General features: G+C 37.5%; 1 protein-coding gene across 23 annotated transcripts in view; it reads left to right on the plus strand.

The window, feature by feature from the left end:
* The window catches only part of PARD3 (par-3 family cell polarity regulator), a 441179-nt gene that overhangs the window by 338367 nt on the left and 86502 nt on the right, over positions 1-16310 (plus strand). For 22 of the 23 annotated variants that reach the window (XM_021542937.3, XM_085564036.1, XM_085564095.1 and 19 more), the window contains one exon: positions 4285-4539. In XM_021542937.3, the coding sequence (XP_021398612.2) occupies positions 4285-4539 (255 nt within the window). Of the gene's footprint in view, positions 1-4284; positions 4540-16310 lie in introns of those variants that run through there. The other variant, XM_085564172.1, reaches the window with a different exon arrangement.

Raw genomic sequence — 16310 nt, forward strand, 5'->3', positions numbered from 1 at the left:
AAGTTCTGCAGCTAACAATATTGTCATTTGAGGCAGTTATCATTAGCTTTTGAATTGAATGGCACACAAATGCATGAGGATAGTTTTTACTGAACATTATAATTTGAATCTCAAAAGTATGACAGTGCATTGTTGACATTTTCTGTGTTAACACTTCAGCAGGAAGGGTTTAGAAACTTCTTGGGATAGCTTTTGTATTTTTAAAAGTTCAGTTTAAATACTGAAAAACTGATTAGCAGTTTCTGCAAAAACTCTTCAACAATGAAAAGAATTATGTCAATGTTAAGCATTAGTATTATTATTATTGTTATCAAAGCACTACAAAATCCTAGGACAGCTATAAATCCTGAAAATTAGCTGATCTGAAATCTCAAACGTGTGTTTTTATTGTGCCGTGTCATGAAGGAATACAATTCAGTGAAGACAGCTTAATACACTTATCCACATTACGAAACCAAAGCACTGTGGTCCAACACTTCTCCAGATATTGGATTTCATTAGCGGGGGTGTTGCTGTTTAGGGCTGAAGCAGAGAGTGAATTTTAGGTTCTCATCTGTGCTGCCCAGTGTGTTTACATAACCATTTTAATTTTGCCCACAACAGGCATTTCCTATATACATACTTGATATGGTATGTGCTCACAAATGATTTAGGGCACATCAAGCATATACACACATGGGTACACAGAGGGGCCAGCATAAAATATAGCATTACATTAAGTTCAAGTCCTTATATAAAAATATATTCAGAGTTAAAAGCTATTAAAATTCAAAAGGGATAGTGCAGTATTCAGTTGAGAGCTCTTATTCTTTTCAAGAATATGCCTACATATTTTTACCTAGTCATTTGGTTCCTTCAAGCCAAAAGACATAAAGTTGAAATGTGGTATATCCTTGAAAAGGCAAACCCAAACATATTTTCAACAATACTCAGAAATAAGTTTAGGAATTGAAATACCTATACTTTTGTCATGTGAAAGTGGTAGCATTTTCACACTGATTTAAATGTAAAGCACAAAAGAATAATTAAAAGAAAAAAATCTGAATATTTTGGATTTCAGTTTAGTTGGACACCTTATACCTTTAATTTTAGTGTTATCCTTTGTTAAATGTTATTGCAAACAGTTACTGGGCACTTTGTTTATAGTTAACTGGAAGATTAATGTGTTTAGACTCCCATTTTTAATACTATGTAAGTGTATTAATACATTTTATTAGCAATTGTAGAAAATACTCTAAAAATTGTCCTAATGGATGTGAATATAATTACTTGCATAACACCTCATCAATCAGTTCTTTCCCACTTGAATTGGAATAAGTATCCCTCATGGAGCCATGCATGGAAAAACCTGAATGCTCTGGCTGCAAATGTCTCAGCATCCAAACTATTAAAGAGCCAATAAGCAGAGACAGGAGAAATGGTGGTTCACATGACACAGGGAACACTCATGTCTGCACCTGTGGGGAGTGATGTGATCTTCATGGTCAAAAGTCACAAAAGGTCACTGCCCTCTCCCATAACAGTTTGTGTAACAAAGGCAGATATCACCTGTAACCACTAGGTAATTCTGTTTTATAAGCACTTCAGGTAACAATGTTTTCTTCTGATTAAATTAATGTGTGCCACATTATTGTTACACTGTCTTATTTCATGCACTGAAATTTTGGTTGTCTAAAATACATGGATTTGTTTCCTTCAAATTGGTGTCAGATGGTGTTCCTGTATGTGATGACAAATTATCCATTTAAAGAAAATTAAAGCTATCATTGTCTAAGAAATTTCTGATTTCCTTTGCTTCTCCCATTCAGAGGACAAATATCAGTAGATAATTACATTTCTTCACAGGGTAATTAGTACTGGACTACAAATTGGGAGGTAATCTACAGTGAGAGGAATCAACATGAACAGGTGATTCTCAGACCTGCTTTTCCTTCTACACAGGAGGAAAAGCATACCTCCTCATACCTTCCAAATTATTAAGGCTGTAACACTTCTGAATTAACAGCTTTGGGGTATTGGAGAACAGTAAAATATATGTTTTTTATTTTAAAATATACCTGCAAAAACCCTGTTTAAGTTTGAAATTAATTTTGCATTTAAATTTGATTCCCTCTCCACTGTAAATTAAACAAAGACCAATTCAAATCTAATGTTGCTGAAATTGTAGAGGAAAATTATCTCAGCTGACTATGTAGTTATGATTTTATAGTTTAGTCTATAGTGTTATGGTTTTCACTTCCATTTTTCCCTATTAAAATAAAAAGCAACCAAAGAAAATAATTTTAATATTTGCAATATTAAAAAGATATGTTATTTAAAATGAACTTTTTTTTTATTTTCATTGTGACTGAATATGAGGCATGTAAATGGATCATTGAACCATCAGTGTAGGTGGCTCTGTGTGTTGAAGGTAATTCAGTCAATTTGATGTATCCCAAATTACAATCTATAGTCAATACTTTCAGGATTTGTGGGAGAAAGAATGTCTGTGTATCCATGCCATCCCTGTATTCTCTTTTTTTTTTTTTTTTTTTTTTTTTTTTTTTTTTTTTCTTTTGGTGATCTTTGTCAGTGTAAAGGAACAGTTTGCCTGGGACTCAGTCTGAGGATGAGACATTTCTGATCATCACATACCAGCTCAGGGCTGGATTCACATGCTTGACCACAGATGACTTGTGTCATTTGGGCTGTCACAGGCTCTGGGACTTCAGCATGACCTGGGGGAGTCCTTGCCCTGTGGCCACAAGTCCATCAGGATTACCTGGGGATGGCAGGTGGCCAGAGCTGCTTATGTGTGAGCAATCAAGGCTGGGTGTCCAAGCTCCCAAGGAAGACCTCAGGAGCATCAAGAGTGTCTCTAAAGTTACTTCTTTCATTCTCTGACACATGGATGGTTCCTGACTCTGGAGTCTGCTGCCAACAGCTCCTGGCCACCATGAGGGGAGCCTGCACATGTGGCTGCTCTGAGCTCACCTGCTGCTGGCACTAGGATTTCATGTCTATCTGTAGTCTGAATCCCCTGAATCCCACCCTTTTTGTATCCCTTTTTGTTTTTGCAAGTCTAATCTTGAAGGGGCCATTTTAAAATTTCCAAGAATGTCAAAGTTACCTAACTTTAAAGGCTCTTCTATTTTCAGAAGAGTCAAGGTTTGCTTTCAAAAGAGACAGAGGCTTTGAATAGGCTACTCTTGCTGAAAGTTGGCAAAGATTATGTCTTTGGAAAAGGCACACAGCAGAGATTCATAGAGCTGTAGTCTGCATGGATAGATGCTGTCACACTGCAGCGATAGCTGTATTAGATGAAAACGGAGCACATTTTACTAATGGAAGGGAGGAGACAGCTTCATTTTGCAGTGATGGCAGAGCATTAAACTGGTCTGGGGTGACAGTGTAAAGGGGGGGTGTGGTCAGTTCGCTGTGCATATGTGTGTGCAATACATCAAATTTTATAAAATACCAAAGAGACTTGGAAGCCCAGATCAAATTTTGTAATAGCTTTATGTGCTTTTGAAAATATGACTTCTGCTCAATTTATGCTTGTCAGATTCCTAAATGTCATCTGTTTATATATCAGTTTTTATCATACAGCTAAATTAGTGCACATAGATATAAACCCTGCCCAGCATCACCTTTCATTTGTAACTTTAACACAAGGCACATGTTTTTACTTTCTGAGAAGATGCAGCCTGCTTTTGAGAGATGCCAGATTGTTTGTTTATATTTTAAAAAGCATGCATATCTCAAAGGAATAATACAAAAAATCTGCTTCTGCTGTTTACTGCATGCATGCAAACATAAATATGTCCATGTATCCTATCCCTACACAGTTTTTAAATTCTGAAAAAAAATATTTTTGTAGTATTAAGCTAAGAAAGTACATTAAAATTCCTCTCTAAATATATGCATTAGAACCATTAAATCTGGTAAGTTTTGATGGAGTACAATGTAACATGAATGGTGTCAGACTAGGTAATAGCACAGGCAACATAAGAAGCATGACACTATAGATTAACTGTTTACCAGCAGCTATGGCTAGTTCTTATTTAGCTAATAATGAAGGAAAAGACAGTGGATAATCAGATGTACTCCCTAAATGTTGATTGTTAGCATTGTTTCAATCTAGGCTGCAATGTCCAAGATAAACTTGAGACCTCATGGAAAACCGAAACTGGAAATCTTCACTGGTTTCCATTGAGATAGGCTACCTAAAGTGTCTGCAAACTGCTGCATTCAAATTTCTCAGGGGAGACATCCATCAGTTTCAGCCTCCTTTTGATTTTTCAGAATCCAAGCGAAAACTCGAGAATTTCGAGAGAGGCAAGCTCGGGAACGTGACTATGCAGAGATCCAGGATTTTAACCGGACGTTCGGCTGCGATGCGGATCCAATGTACGCTGGGATCGCCGCCTATGACTCTCCCAGCAGTGGCACAGTAACGCTGAGCGCCCGGCCGCAGAGCCCCAGGGACGGGCAGACGGTGGAAGCCTTGTACGCCCAAGTGAAGAAGCCACGGAATTCAAAGTCTTCACCTGTAGACAGGTAGGTGCCACACATCAATCAATACACCCTCTCAAAATCTGCCCTTGTCTTGCTTTTGTCATGGGAGAGGGTTGTCCACATCGGTTGGAAAGACAGGGCTACATTTTTATTAATGGCTTTTTAAAGCTTTTATGTAGAAGAGTATTGAAGTCACTCAAATAAACCTGTTACAGAATGGGATAGGAAAGTTGTTTTCTGCAGAGCAACTACATTTCTTCTTCTTCAGATACTGTTGGATATCATTAGAATTAAGTTCAAATTTTCAACGTAATCAGGTTTATTTCTCAAAGCTCTAAAAGGTATGTTTGTGGAACACAACATTTCCAATCTATTTACAGCTGTTACAAAATCTCTAAAATGTTACTGTTGTTATAGGAAAAATGTGTTAAAGCTTATGTGAATTCTAGTCCTACTGTGGTCCTGAACAGCAATCTATCAGGTTGAAATTTTTGGTTAAGTATGGACCAAGTGAGCAAATTCTAAGCTTCACTCACGAGTTACTCGTTGGGTTGTAGCTTATGATTTGTACTCTTTCTGCAGTTACATTTTCTAAACTGTCTTGCTTGTTTTTATGCTGAAACTGGGCAAAATGCTGGTTTCTGTTGATGGAGTTCTGAGTTAATTTGAAAACCTGAAGCTAAAACAGGAATGTATACTAACATAAAGTAAAAATAGTGAAAGGCAAAGGCAGAATTCACAGGGTTTATTTGTGCTTTAACAGTGAAAATACCTGTTTGCTTGGCTCACTATTGTAAACTTGTATTTCTGCATTTTGTCAGCATTACAAAAGTTAACACTAAAATCCTAGTGCAAGCAATATTGTTCACTCATTGGGAAGTTATTTATTTAGTTAATAGTAAAGCCATTAATTTTGTTTTCTACCTCATTCTTTCCAGCAGAAAAATACTGAATTTTCAGTAAAATCAGCAAAGCAATGTCTTTTTGTGCAGTGTTTGATATCTGTTTAGCTTCTACATGAGCAGTGGCATTCGCCTTCCATATTCTGTTTTAGGTGGTAATGGAGTAATTTATATTTCAACTAAATATCTAAAACTCTTTGAAGACTGAGAGTATTGTATTTGACCCTGACTTGATTTATTTTGGAATGTTTCTTTAAATAATATTGAAAACATACATCCTCTAATATGACAAATAAGAAAATCTCAGCTGCATTGTGGAATGCGTACATTTTTACTAAAAATCAGTTGCACAGCTGCCTTTTTATTTTCTCAATCAACTGTTCCTTTGAATTGTGTAAAAGGTCTACTTTCCATAGTAAATAATTTATATATTGTGAATGTATGTACGTTATTTCAGTGAAGGAAGCAAAATAATGTTAAAAGATGACAGCATCTGTGTCCTTGGAATTTTGTATTCCTTAGCCTTATATTGACTGGTATACCCAGGTGCCTGACATTTCAGCACTTTTGTGCCTTTGGAAATCAAGATAGCTTGGTTGGATATGTCTGCCACGTGGTGACTCTCATGGCTGTTTTTGTTCGACCAAAGGCAGTGTTTCATGCTGGAGTTGAATGGCATCAATGTCACATCAACAAAAAAAAAAGTTCTTTGATACAAACCTGGCACAGCAAAATAGGAGACCTGCGTGACCCAGTTAACTCTGTGTGGTGGCTGATAAAAGAGCCAGGAGAGAGTGAGTAAAGTGGAAGATAATGGAGTACCAGTGGAATCTGATGTTAATCAGGTGGGTAGGACTGAAGAGCAGTGCAGTAGTTTTGTACATTCAAGCTGCTCCTGGAGCATGGAGGGTCCTGTCTCTCACAGCTGGATCATGCTGTGACAAAAGGAAAGACCCAGCACACACAATGGGCCTGAGCAAAGGGATAAAATGCAAGTAGGGTACCAGAAATGGGGCATGAAAGGCCAACCCGAGTCCTGTGATAAAGAGGGCCACCTTTGACAAGAAAGAAACATTTAATTCAGATGTAAAAATATTATTATTTGTTATAAGTGTACTCTAAAATACTGTTCAGCGGTTTGAGGCATGAAGAACTGGTGTATAAGGTTTTCTTTCCTCTCTCTCCTCACATCTTTGTCAACAAGTCGGCTGTGGAGATGGTGAATCCCCCCTGCTTCCAGGAGACCTTCTGGGGAATCTTGCAATGATGTGCACAATCTTAGGCTCAGAATTACCTCTCCCAGAAGCTGAGTCTGTACTTTGAGCCTAGTGATGAGACAGTGTATCACAGAATCATATAACAATGGTTTGAATTGGGAGAAATCTTTAAGATCACCTGGTTGGGCATGGAGGAGGTGTAACAGCTGTGAGGGAGCAGCTTTCAGTCATCCTTGAGGTGTGTGAGGATGTCTGGGAGCTTGTCCTTTGTAATGTTCAGTGTGAGAGCCTGGATTATGGCTGAGGTACCTTCCCAAAGGCTGCTCTGTCTTTTACAGAGTTATCTTAAATATATTAAGAAAGCATCATTTGAGCATTTTTCTAAGAATCAGTTATAACCCTGTGGACCTGAGGTGCTTGTTAACTCTTTTTGTCTCCTTGTCTGTAGAATACCCATCTCCTCACCCCATGTGCATTGCTGCCTCTTGCTATCTCTTTCCAGAAGTGAGACCTTCCTCTTTAACTTAGCATCACCTGTGATGCCCCTTTTGACACCAAGCATCCAAGTGCCTCTGCTCAAGGCTCTTCTCCATCTCTCTTCTCTGCAGTCTGATTTATTCTGATAAAGCTACAAGAAATTTGATGAGAAATAGTTGGTTGCAGTTCTGCATCCTTAAAATATTGTGTACATGAGTGTTCACCCGTGGTGAGTGTTATTTTCAGTGTTTTACTTCTTCTCCCTCCCATCCTTTCCTTTCTTCTGGATGTTTCAGAGGTTACCCAAGTAGATACAGTTGCTTCTAGCCTTTGTGGATGGAAAGGGAAATGGAAAATACTCAGTGTCTTACCCTTGTGCTGAACTGCTGGGAGCCGGTAATGGCCAGGCTGTCTCAAATCTTTAGCACGTTCATATTAAAAGCAGCATTGTTTATATGGGAAATGTTATTTCTATTGAAGTTTGGTGCTTAGTGCCAAACAAAATTTGACATTTAAGTATGTCCAAAAGGTTATTTAAAAGTCTGTTACGAAGGAGATTATAATAAAATGTCCCATAATAGTTTTCATACCATGGCTGAACACTTATGACAATTTTTTTTGTAACTTGCAAGAGAATTACTTTGGCTGTGTGTGAGGCCTTGTCAGGGTTTGTTTTCCTTTAATATTCCCTCAACTTCTCTATCACTTTCATCAACACATACCACCAACTGTTGTAAGTTTAACTGTATCATGGCAAATAATGAATAGCAAAGGACAAGTATGTAAACTGCTCATCAGTGTAGATAATACAAAAATGGTAGAAAACACATGGTTGTTCCTTAAATTTTGTCTTTGCATTTCTCTAAATAGAAAGTCAAAGATATAATGTCAAAATACAGCAAAGGAGAAAAAGATATTAACTCACTCATTGGAGACATGCATAGCTAGATGTGTGTGACAATGTTTTACCCAATTTACAGCAATGGCTATTAAAAAACCCCAGTCTGTAAATAGTAAATGCTACTCAAATATATCCTTACAGGACTTGAAACTGGTTTAGAACTACTTTAATGCAGATGTGTATTGCATCAGAGTTCAATCATTAATGGATATTGGTGGGGTTTAGAGGGGAAAGTGTTGCTTGGTTGGTTTGGTTTTTCCGTGATTATATCAGTTACAGATGGAACACTAAAGAAAAGTATTTTCTGTTCTATATCCTAGAGAATCAAAGCAGATAGTCTTTCTTAACAGAGGAGTTAATTGCTCAGAAGAAAGGAAGCTCCAGCAATAAATAAATAAATAAATAAATAAATAAATAAACAAATAAACAAACATGTTGGAAGAGATTGATGATCAGCCTAGCTCCATATACATAAGTTGCCCTTGTGACATCAGCTCCATCCAGTGCTCTGACAGCAAATAAAGACAGGCTGCTAAGAAGTTTTTCACTTCTGTGTTAGGCATTGATGGAGTGAAGCAGAGGTGGAATGTATAATCTATGTTTATTTTACTATTCGGGAAAGAGGTGTCTCAAGAACATAGTGCTTGAGAATAAGGCTTTCAGCTTAGCTGAAAAATGTCTCTAGTACGTTTTGCATTACACAGAAGAGAAGCTGAACGTCTGATCAATACTGCTTTTCATGTAGATGACAAGGATGCCATACAGTGGGGCTTTATGGCAATCACCTGACATCTGTAGCTGAGCACGATGGAAAAAGACAACTCCTAATGGCTGTCACTCTTTAATCATTTCCCACCAAGAGTGCATTGTCCTGAAATAAAATTGAAATAAAATAGGCACTGTGCTGCTGTAAATCTAAATAGCTTGAAAATAGTAGGTTAGACTCCTCCAGCTTGCTGAGGACATTTTAATGGAAACATAAATACCATAATCATATGCTTTTTGCATGCATTTTGCCATTAAAAGAAAAAACCTTTATTTTAGAAGGGAGACCTTTATGAACTGCTTTATTTTATATCAGAAGTGGAATCATGTCAAAGGAATATCTGGAAACTGAAAATAACCCCACTTCCTTTAACTGTCATCTGCTCAGTGCAAAGAGGCAAGATTGTTTTTTTTTCAGGTCGGGTCACATACTTTCCTTGCTGCTTTTCCAAAAAGAAAGGGAGAATATTTTATTAAGTTGTTAACTTTGATTCTCTCTGTAATATCTTTGCGCTTAAATTGGCATGAGAGTAATGAAACCTGGAAACTGCTTAGAAACACTCTGATATAATAAAAGAATATGTAAAAAGTGAAATAAGCACACCCTGTCTTTCTAGTATATATAAAATAATTCTTAGCAATAGCAGAATGGGTCATGAAAGCTATGAAATACTATATTGCTGTGCTTGGATAAATATTTGTTAAAAAAGCTGGCTCTTGTGCAGCTGTATTAAACTTCTTTATTAGTAGTGTCAGTCACAGGAGTATTCTTAATTCTGTGGGATCATTTATGCGTAGGAATTTGAACTTACTGCCAGGCCCACCAGATACAGGGATAGGAGTTATTACTTAGGGTGATGCATCCTGTAAATGCTAGGATGTTTCTCAGGTGAAGAGATTTTTTTGGTGGTTCTGGAAGTTGACTTGAAGAGCACTTTCATGAAGGGAAAGGCCACAACATGGCAAACTATCTATCCAGTGACATTTAAAAGCTGCAGAGCTGTGCAGAGGGCTAACAACCTATATTGAATAAGATTATGAGTAAACTCTTCCCTCCTACCTCTGTTTACTTCTCTTTGCTGATTGGGAAATGTTTTCCTATCTCCTGGATCCCATGTTCTTCCCTGTTTATCACCCTCTGCCATCAGAGCCCTGCAGATACCATGCTACAGGGGAAGGTACCACTCCTGCAGGTGAATATGTTGAGAATACATAAGTTGCAAGCATTTTGGAGCAGGGACCTTTTTGTTTTGCAAACTCTGTAAGTAATCAGTAATGTTTCAGAAATTAATAGTCACAGGTTTTTAATCCTTACCTTCCAGTCAGTGTCACTCTTTTGTGGCATTACAAAGCTTCATTCCTGTGGGAATCTGACTTCTGGAAAGACTTTCCTGGCCTAGGAAAAGGTACATATGCCATTATGGAATAATCACACTCTCCAAGGCAACCTGCCTGGAGAGCACTGGGTTAATGAATTATTTGCAGTTCTGTAATGTGTAAAACTGAAAATAATACTTGGAAGTCATTGTGGTATTTTTCCTCCTCTGTCTGTTATAACCCAGAGAAGGATTAGTTAGAGCCTCTGTGAGACTCTTCATGGGGTTTAATTTCACTTTAGCACTAACACATTGGGGTTTTTTGTTTCTCTACCCTTCATCCTATAAGCCAGTAATCCTTGCCCCCAGGACTGCCTAAAAATTAGCTTGGTCTCTCATAGACCCTTATATTTAGAACCCAATAGACACTATTAGCATTGGCATTTTATTATCTTAGCTTGGTTGTTTTCTTTTGTTCTTCCATCTTGATAGAATATAAGACAAGTTTTAATATAAATTCATGAGGATTTATGTAGGCTCCCTATTGTGAAAGTATGCAACTGCATTCTCCTGTTTAGGTTACCGCTTTGGTGGAATAAGTGGCAGCCTTACAGTGAACTCTATTCAGGCCTCCCATTTTAATTACTTGGAAGTCCTGGTCTCTCTGTGAATAGATACCAAGCACTGATACTGTTGTGAGAACCATGTCTCTCTCCATTTACCACAGCCACAGCCTTGCTGAAACCCCGGTGGTTTCTCTTCCCCTCTCCTCTGGCTGGCTTGCCGTGCAATCTGAAGTGTGACAGCTATTTGTTTGTTTTCACAAAAGCAGCTGGGGTTAGTACCTCTACAAATGGTTGCAGTGGGCAGATGCACAGAGAGATAAAGGGAGGTGAACTTCCCTCTCTGGGTTACAGGACCAGGAGGTGAAGAGGGGCCCACCCAAACGTGCCCTTGGTGCCCCTGCTCTGGGAGGCTGCAGCTGGCAGTGTCTGCATAGCTGGGTGATTTTCAATTCCTTTAAGTGCAGTTGAGAGACTGTTTATAGAAGGGGGGGGGGGTCAAAACCTGTCACTTCAATACAATATATTAATAATTTAAATACGTTGTAACTAAATAATGCGTAGTATTTTTTCTTGTTGTATTAGTACAATTTGCACACAGATATAAATCGGTTGGGTGTTCTTTTGCTTGGATTTAAAAAGAGAAATACCCTTACTTTTTTTCAGATGGTAGAAGTTTATATTTAATTTAAAGAAAGAAAAGGAAAAAGAAAACTATAATTATATATCCCAGTATGAAAAACCATGATGCAAAAGCTAGAAAAGGCCATGTCTCAGGCATCAAATGGTTATTGTATGGCTTGAGATTGCAGTCCAAAAACCCAGCTGTGTGCATAACGTGCACATCTTTTTTTCCCACTAATGCCATCAATGCAACTTGAAATTCTTCATCCTGAGAAAATTATGGGGAATATTTGAGTACACAAAGCTGAAAAAGCAAAGGCTTTCCCATTCATTAAATCAAGTGTTTTGATCCTACTGATGTAAACTGCTAAAATCTGTTCTTTGCAAGTCCTTCTAACCAAAATTGGGATTGCAAACTGATGTTGTGCCTCACTTGAACACCATAATTTAATCAGTTTAATTTGTTGTTGCTGTTGAATGTGGCCCTTTCTAAATAGAATACAAATTTATGATGTTTTTGTCTTTTATGTCCCTCCAGTCAACCCATCTGTTCCTCTTTGGTAGAGGATTCAGGCTCCTACTTTCCAAGCATTTGAAGAGCTAGGGGTTTTTCATTTTAGATTTGTCTGGTTATGGGAGAGTGGTGCACAGGAAGAGCTTGGAGAGAGTCCTGTGTTTCCATGAAATCTTGGCTTTTTACTTTCTTAAATTAAATATGAAATTTGAAGTTAGATCTTTAATGTAGTTTAATGTATGAACAGTATGTTGGAGGGTTTGAAAGCGTTTCCCTTCTTTTCTATTTTTATGAATGATACCTCCTTCACAGATGAGACAAACTATATTTAACTACATTGTTTATCCTTATGGCCAGTCTTGTTTGTTTATGTGACCTACAAATCATCCTGCTTATGGTCAAAGTACTTTGTCACTGGAGGAAGTGGTGGAGTCTAATTGTGGGGAGGAATCCTCTGCAGTGAACTTCAGGAAGGAAAATAGCATCACTTCATATAGGTTGCAGGGGGAAGTGGTTAATTCCTTTTAACATATTGTAAACTCATTGAATGAAACATACCACACTGGCAACCCTGGAAACTGAGAAATTGCTGAAAGATCTCATTTCAGTTTGTTCTTGGTTGGAACGCTGAAAAACAGTGCTTTTCCACTCATCACTCAGAAAACAGTGTATATTCCTGCAGCCTTGTACTTCATGATACATTGTTCAAGAATTGGTTTATAAGGTGTTAGAAATCTTGTTCCTTAAGGCTCAAACACTGTGATGTGAAACATTGAAAGGTTTCTTGCATGACCTATTTTATATGATTAGGTATTTCTGAAGAACATCAGACTTATTTCTAAAATCAGACTTACTTGCTATGATTTTTTTTTTAAATTCTTTAAAATACTAGTGGCATTTAAATAGCTTTTCAATTTAATGCATTCATAGCACTATTTCTTACATGATGGATATATCAAATGTTATTATGGTAAATAGATGACATATTTGTAATGGATAGGTAATTTCATCTACCCGGAGTTTAGACAGTGATATAACATATAAGACTGAATTTATGAAAGAAAAAGCAGAGTAGCAGATTTTGCTTCATTTTAATTTGTGTGTATAGTTTTGTAACAATGCATGGCATGCCTGAGTTGCATTGCTTTTTGTAACAAAACGTCTTCTGTGTGCAACAATTCATTGTTTAATACAGCCTTCGCTCATTCTGAGGTTTCCATTTAAAAGCAAACATAGTGCAAACTGGGATGAAAAGACAACACATAATTTCTACTCCCAACATTTAAAAAAACCAATTATAATTAGACTTGAAGGGATATGAGAACTAATATCCCTCAGACTTTTCATTTCCACTTATCTTTGGGATGGGAAGAGCTCTGACCTGGCAAACAAAGAAGACAGAAAATACCAGCATTGGTTTTTATTTCCCAAGACATAGTTCATGGCTCATTAACAGTGGTAGTATATGTTACTGTGCTGCAGAGAAAACAAGCAGAAGTTGCCTGTGGTTACTTTGTAATTGTGTTAGTAGATATAGTGTGAAAAAAAAATCAAAAAGGAGAAAAAGAAGATTTAGCTGTGTAATATTTTGTACACCATCTTAAACTGTGCTCTGTCTGCCAGCTTAAGATAAACTCTATGCATATTGGCTAAAATGTCAAATTAACCCACCTGTTTTTAGGATTGCTAAATGCCCATCAAGGAATGGAGGGTTGTGCTGAAGCTATTTTAATTAGCAAAGTGTGATTTAAAGGTTGCTAAAATCAAAAGAGCTTATTCATTTTTCATCAATAATAATTTTTTCTTAATATTTCATCAAAACCTGCTGATTCGGAGACCACCTTCTGGGCTTTGATTCATTAGGACTCCAGACATAATTTAATTTTTTCCCCTTTCCTCATTCTGTGATATGCTCTTTCATCTTTGAGACATTGTTAAGATGTTTCTAACATTCACAGATTGCTAATTGATCCAACTTTTTTTAAAACTGTACTTAAGACAGAGGCTTCTTTTCTCTGGAAACAATTTTCCCTGGAAACAATTTTCCAAGCATGTGCTTTTTTTCAAACTCTACATCTGATAAGAGTTCTCAAACAGACATTGAAAATGGAGGACTTGTATGATTTTATATATGGCAAGTGAGGCAAAAATATTAGAGATGTGATAGAGGGAATTTAAAAGAGTTGGTAGAGTTATTAAGATTATGCAGTTACTACATTCAGCCTTTGTAGTTCATCTAGAAGTGACTTGGTATTAAAACAGTGCTGTAAGTAATGTTTTTTGTCTAAATCTTTGGGGGATCATGGAGAAGAGCAATTATGGGAATTTATGCAAAGGCATTTTGTGAAAGGATGTACAATTAAAAGAAATTGCTCCTTTCACTTTAGCAGGGCTGTTCATCTAAGTTTTGTCTACCTTATCATACGCTGGTAATTTCTAGTCCCCAGATGCATTTCTGTTACTATTTTAAGTTGAGCTTCATAACCTGTTTCTTCTTGGAAGATTTCCCTGCAGAGATCTATCTGGAAAACTTTCCATTTGGGTGCCTTGTTAGAACAACAAGGGGCTGGTTACTCAGCATAGTAGGTTGGAGCAGTCCAGGTGCCATGGGCTGTATCCTGATCCTTTTCTGTGAGCGGTTGGAAATCCGTCACAGTCTTCATTTTCCTTTGCTCAGCTTAGCTGTGAAATGTGTCACACTGGGTGGGTGCACCTGATTCTGTGAAGGCACAGTGAATTAGAGAAGGGCCATCTTTTTATTTTCTTCCATGAGGCCCTTTCCCTCAATTCAGTCTAATCAGAATTTCGGGAACGTCCTCTACGTCTTGCTTAGATGGCCAGAGCTAAGTGTTTGTCCTGTGAAGCCACACTTAACAATTCATGCAGACTGAATTTCATTAGCTTTCATTAGTTGCGCTGTTCTGCTGTAGTTAAAATTGCTGCAGCTCAAGATGTCAGAATTTAGCAGGAAAATAGGTAAAGCCAACTTACCATTCAGTGTCAGAAATAATCCTACTTTATTGGAGCTCACACTCCAGAGGTTTTTATTATTCCTTCTCATGGCTCAGATGCCTCTATCTTTTATTTATCGTGTCATATGTGTGTGTCCACATTCAGTAGAGCACATGCCCATGTGCAGAATGAAATGCAGATACAAGGATGTGTTTAGCTGTGACAAATTTTTAATGTGCATGTGCTTATGTCTGTCTGTATGTTTTGTATTTAGAAAATCTCTAAAATTTCCTCTGCTCCAGAGAAAGTGACCTCCAGAAGTCATCTAGTCCAACCCCCTGCTCAGAGTGGGTTTGGTCAGGTCAAGTTGCTCAGGGCTGCAGTTGTGTCCTGAATATCTCTGAGGATGGAGATTTTATTTATCTCCCTGGGTGCCTGTTCTAATATTTGATCAGCTTCATGCTAGCTAGAAAAACAAAGGCAAAGAGAAAAAGCTTTTTATATCAGAATTTCCTGTGCTTCTGTTTGTGTCCATTCTCTCTCATTCTAATGCTGTGCGACTCAGAGAGGAGTCTGGTGTGTGTGTAAAAAATAAACTTAAAACCCCAAACAAAAGTAATGAATCACTTAATGTAATATTTGGAATACGAAGCAAGAGATTCAAATTTTACAGGCACCAAAAGAAATTTTAAAATAACAAGGATTACCTTACAAAAGAATTGTTATCACTGAACTTCTCCTTGAATGATCATCAATGTTGGGTTTTTTACCTATTGTATTTTCATATTTCTAAATATACTTAACTACATCTTGTTTCTCCCAAATTATTTTGAAAACATGCATTTTTTTTCTCTAATGCACTCTCAAAACTTGAATAATAAGTCTTAGAACACAATATAACTCTTGGTTCATCTTTAAATAAAGGAAGCTGCATAGGAAGTTGCCTTTTGTGCTTTAATTCACAGGTTTTGTATTATGTTTACAGCATTCAGCTCCACCAAAAATTATGCATCTTAAAGTACCCTTAAAAATGACTCAGAGCTGTATGTGTTGTTGGATTGCTCTTTATAGACACTTAGTTCTGCTAGGGTAGGATTTCTGTGTGGGACGTGTGGCTCTGACAGCCTTTCTTTTGCTAAAGGATTTTCTGTGTTTCTCTTTTAACACTGAGGTTCTGCAGCTCATCTGTACAATTTCCTGGACAAAAAGAGATCATAACTCCCAAAGAAATTATACTGTGTTGGCAGTGAATTCTGAAACAGAGGCTTCCGAGCATTTCTGAAAGTCCTGCTTGCTATGTTCATTCTGGGCTAGAATTTGCAGATGGTGAGTGCATTGCAGGAATAGAGGCTCAGGAGACACTGGATCTCCTGTGGAGCTGAAGGGCCACACCAGAGGAGAGTGGGAAATGAATCAACTCTCCTATGGAGATCAGGAGCACTGCAAGATGGAGATTAGGGAGAGGAAGCTACCTGCTGAGCTTGCAGGGACAAAGGGGAGCCAGCTGTCCTCTCACCTACAGGAAAAAAATAATAGAAAAATCAGCTGCCCTTCTTGTAAGCACAGGTGGGGAATAGGGTGG

Source organism: Lonchura striata, chromosome 2 (genome assembly GCF_050655825.1).
Source record: "Lonchura striata isolate lonStrDom1 chromosome 2, ASM5065582v1, whole genome shotgun sequence".
NCBI classification, from domain to species: domain Eukaryota; kingdom Metazoa; phylum Chordata; class Aves; order Passeriformes; family Estrildidae; genus Lonchura; species Lonchura striata.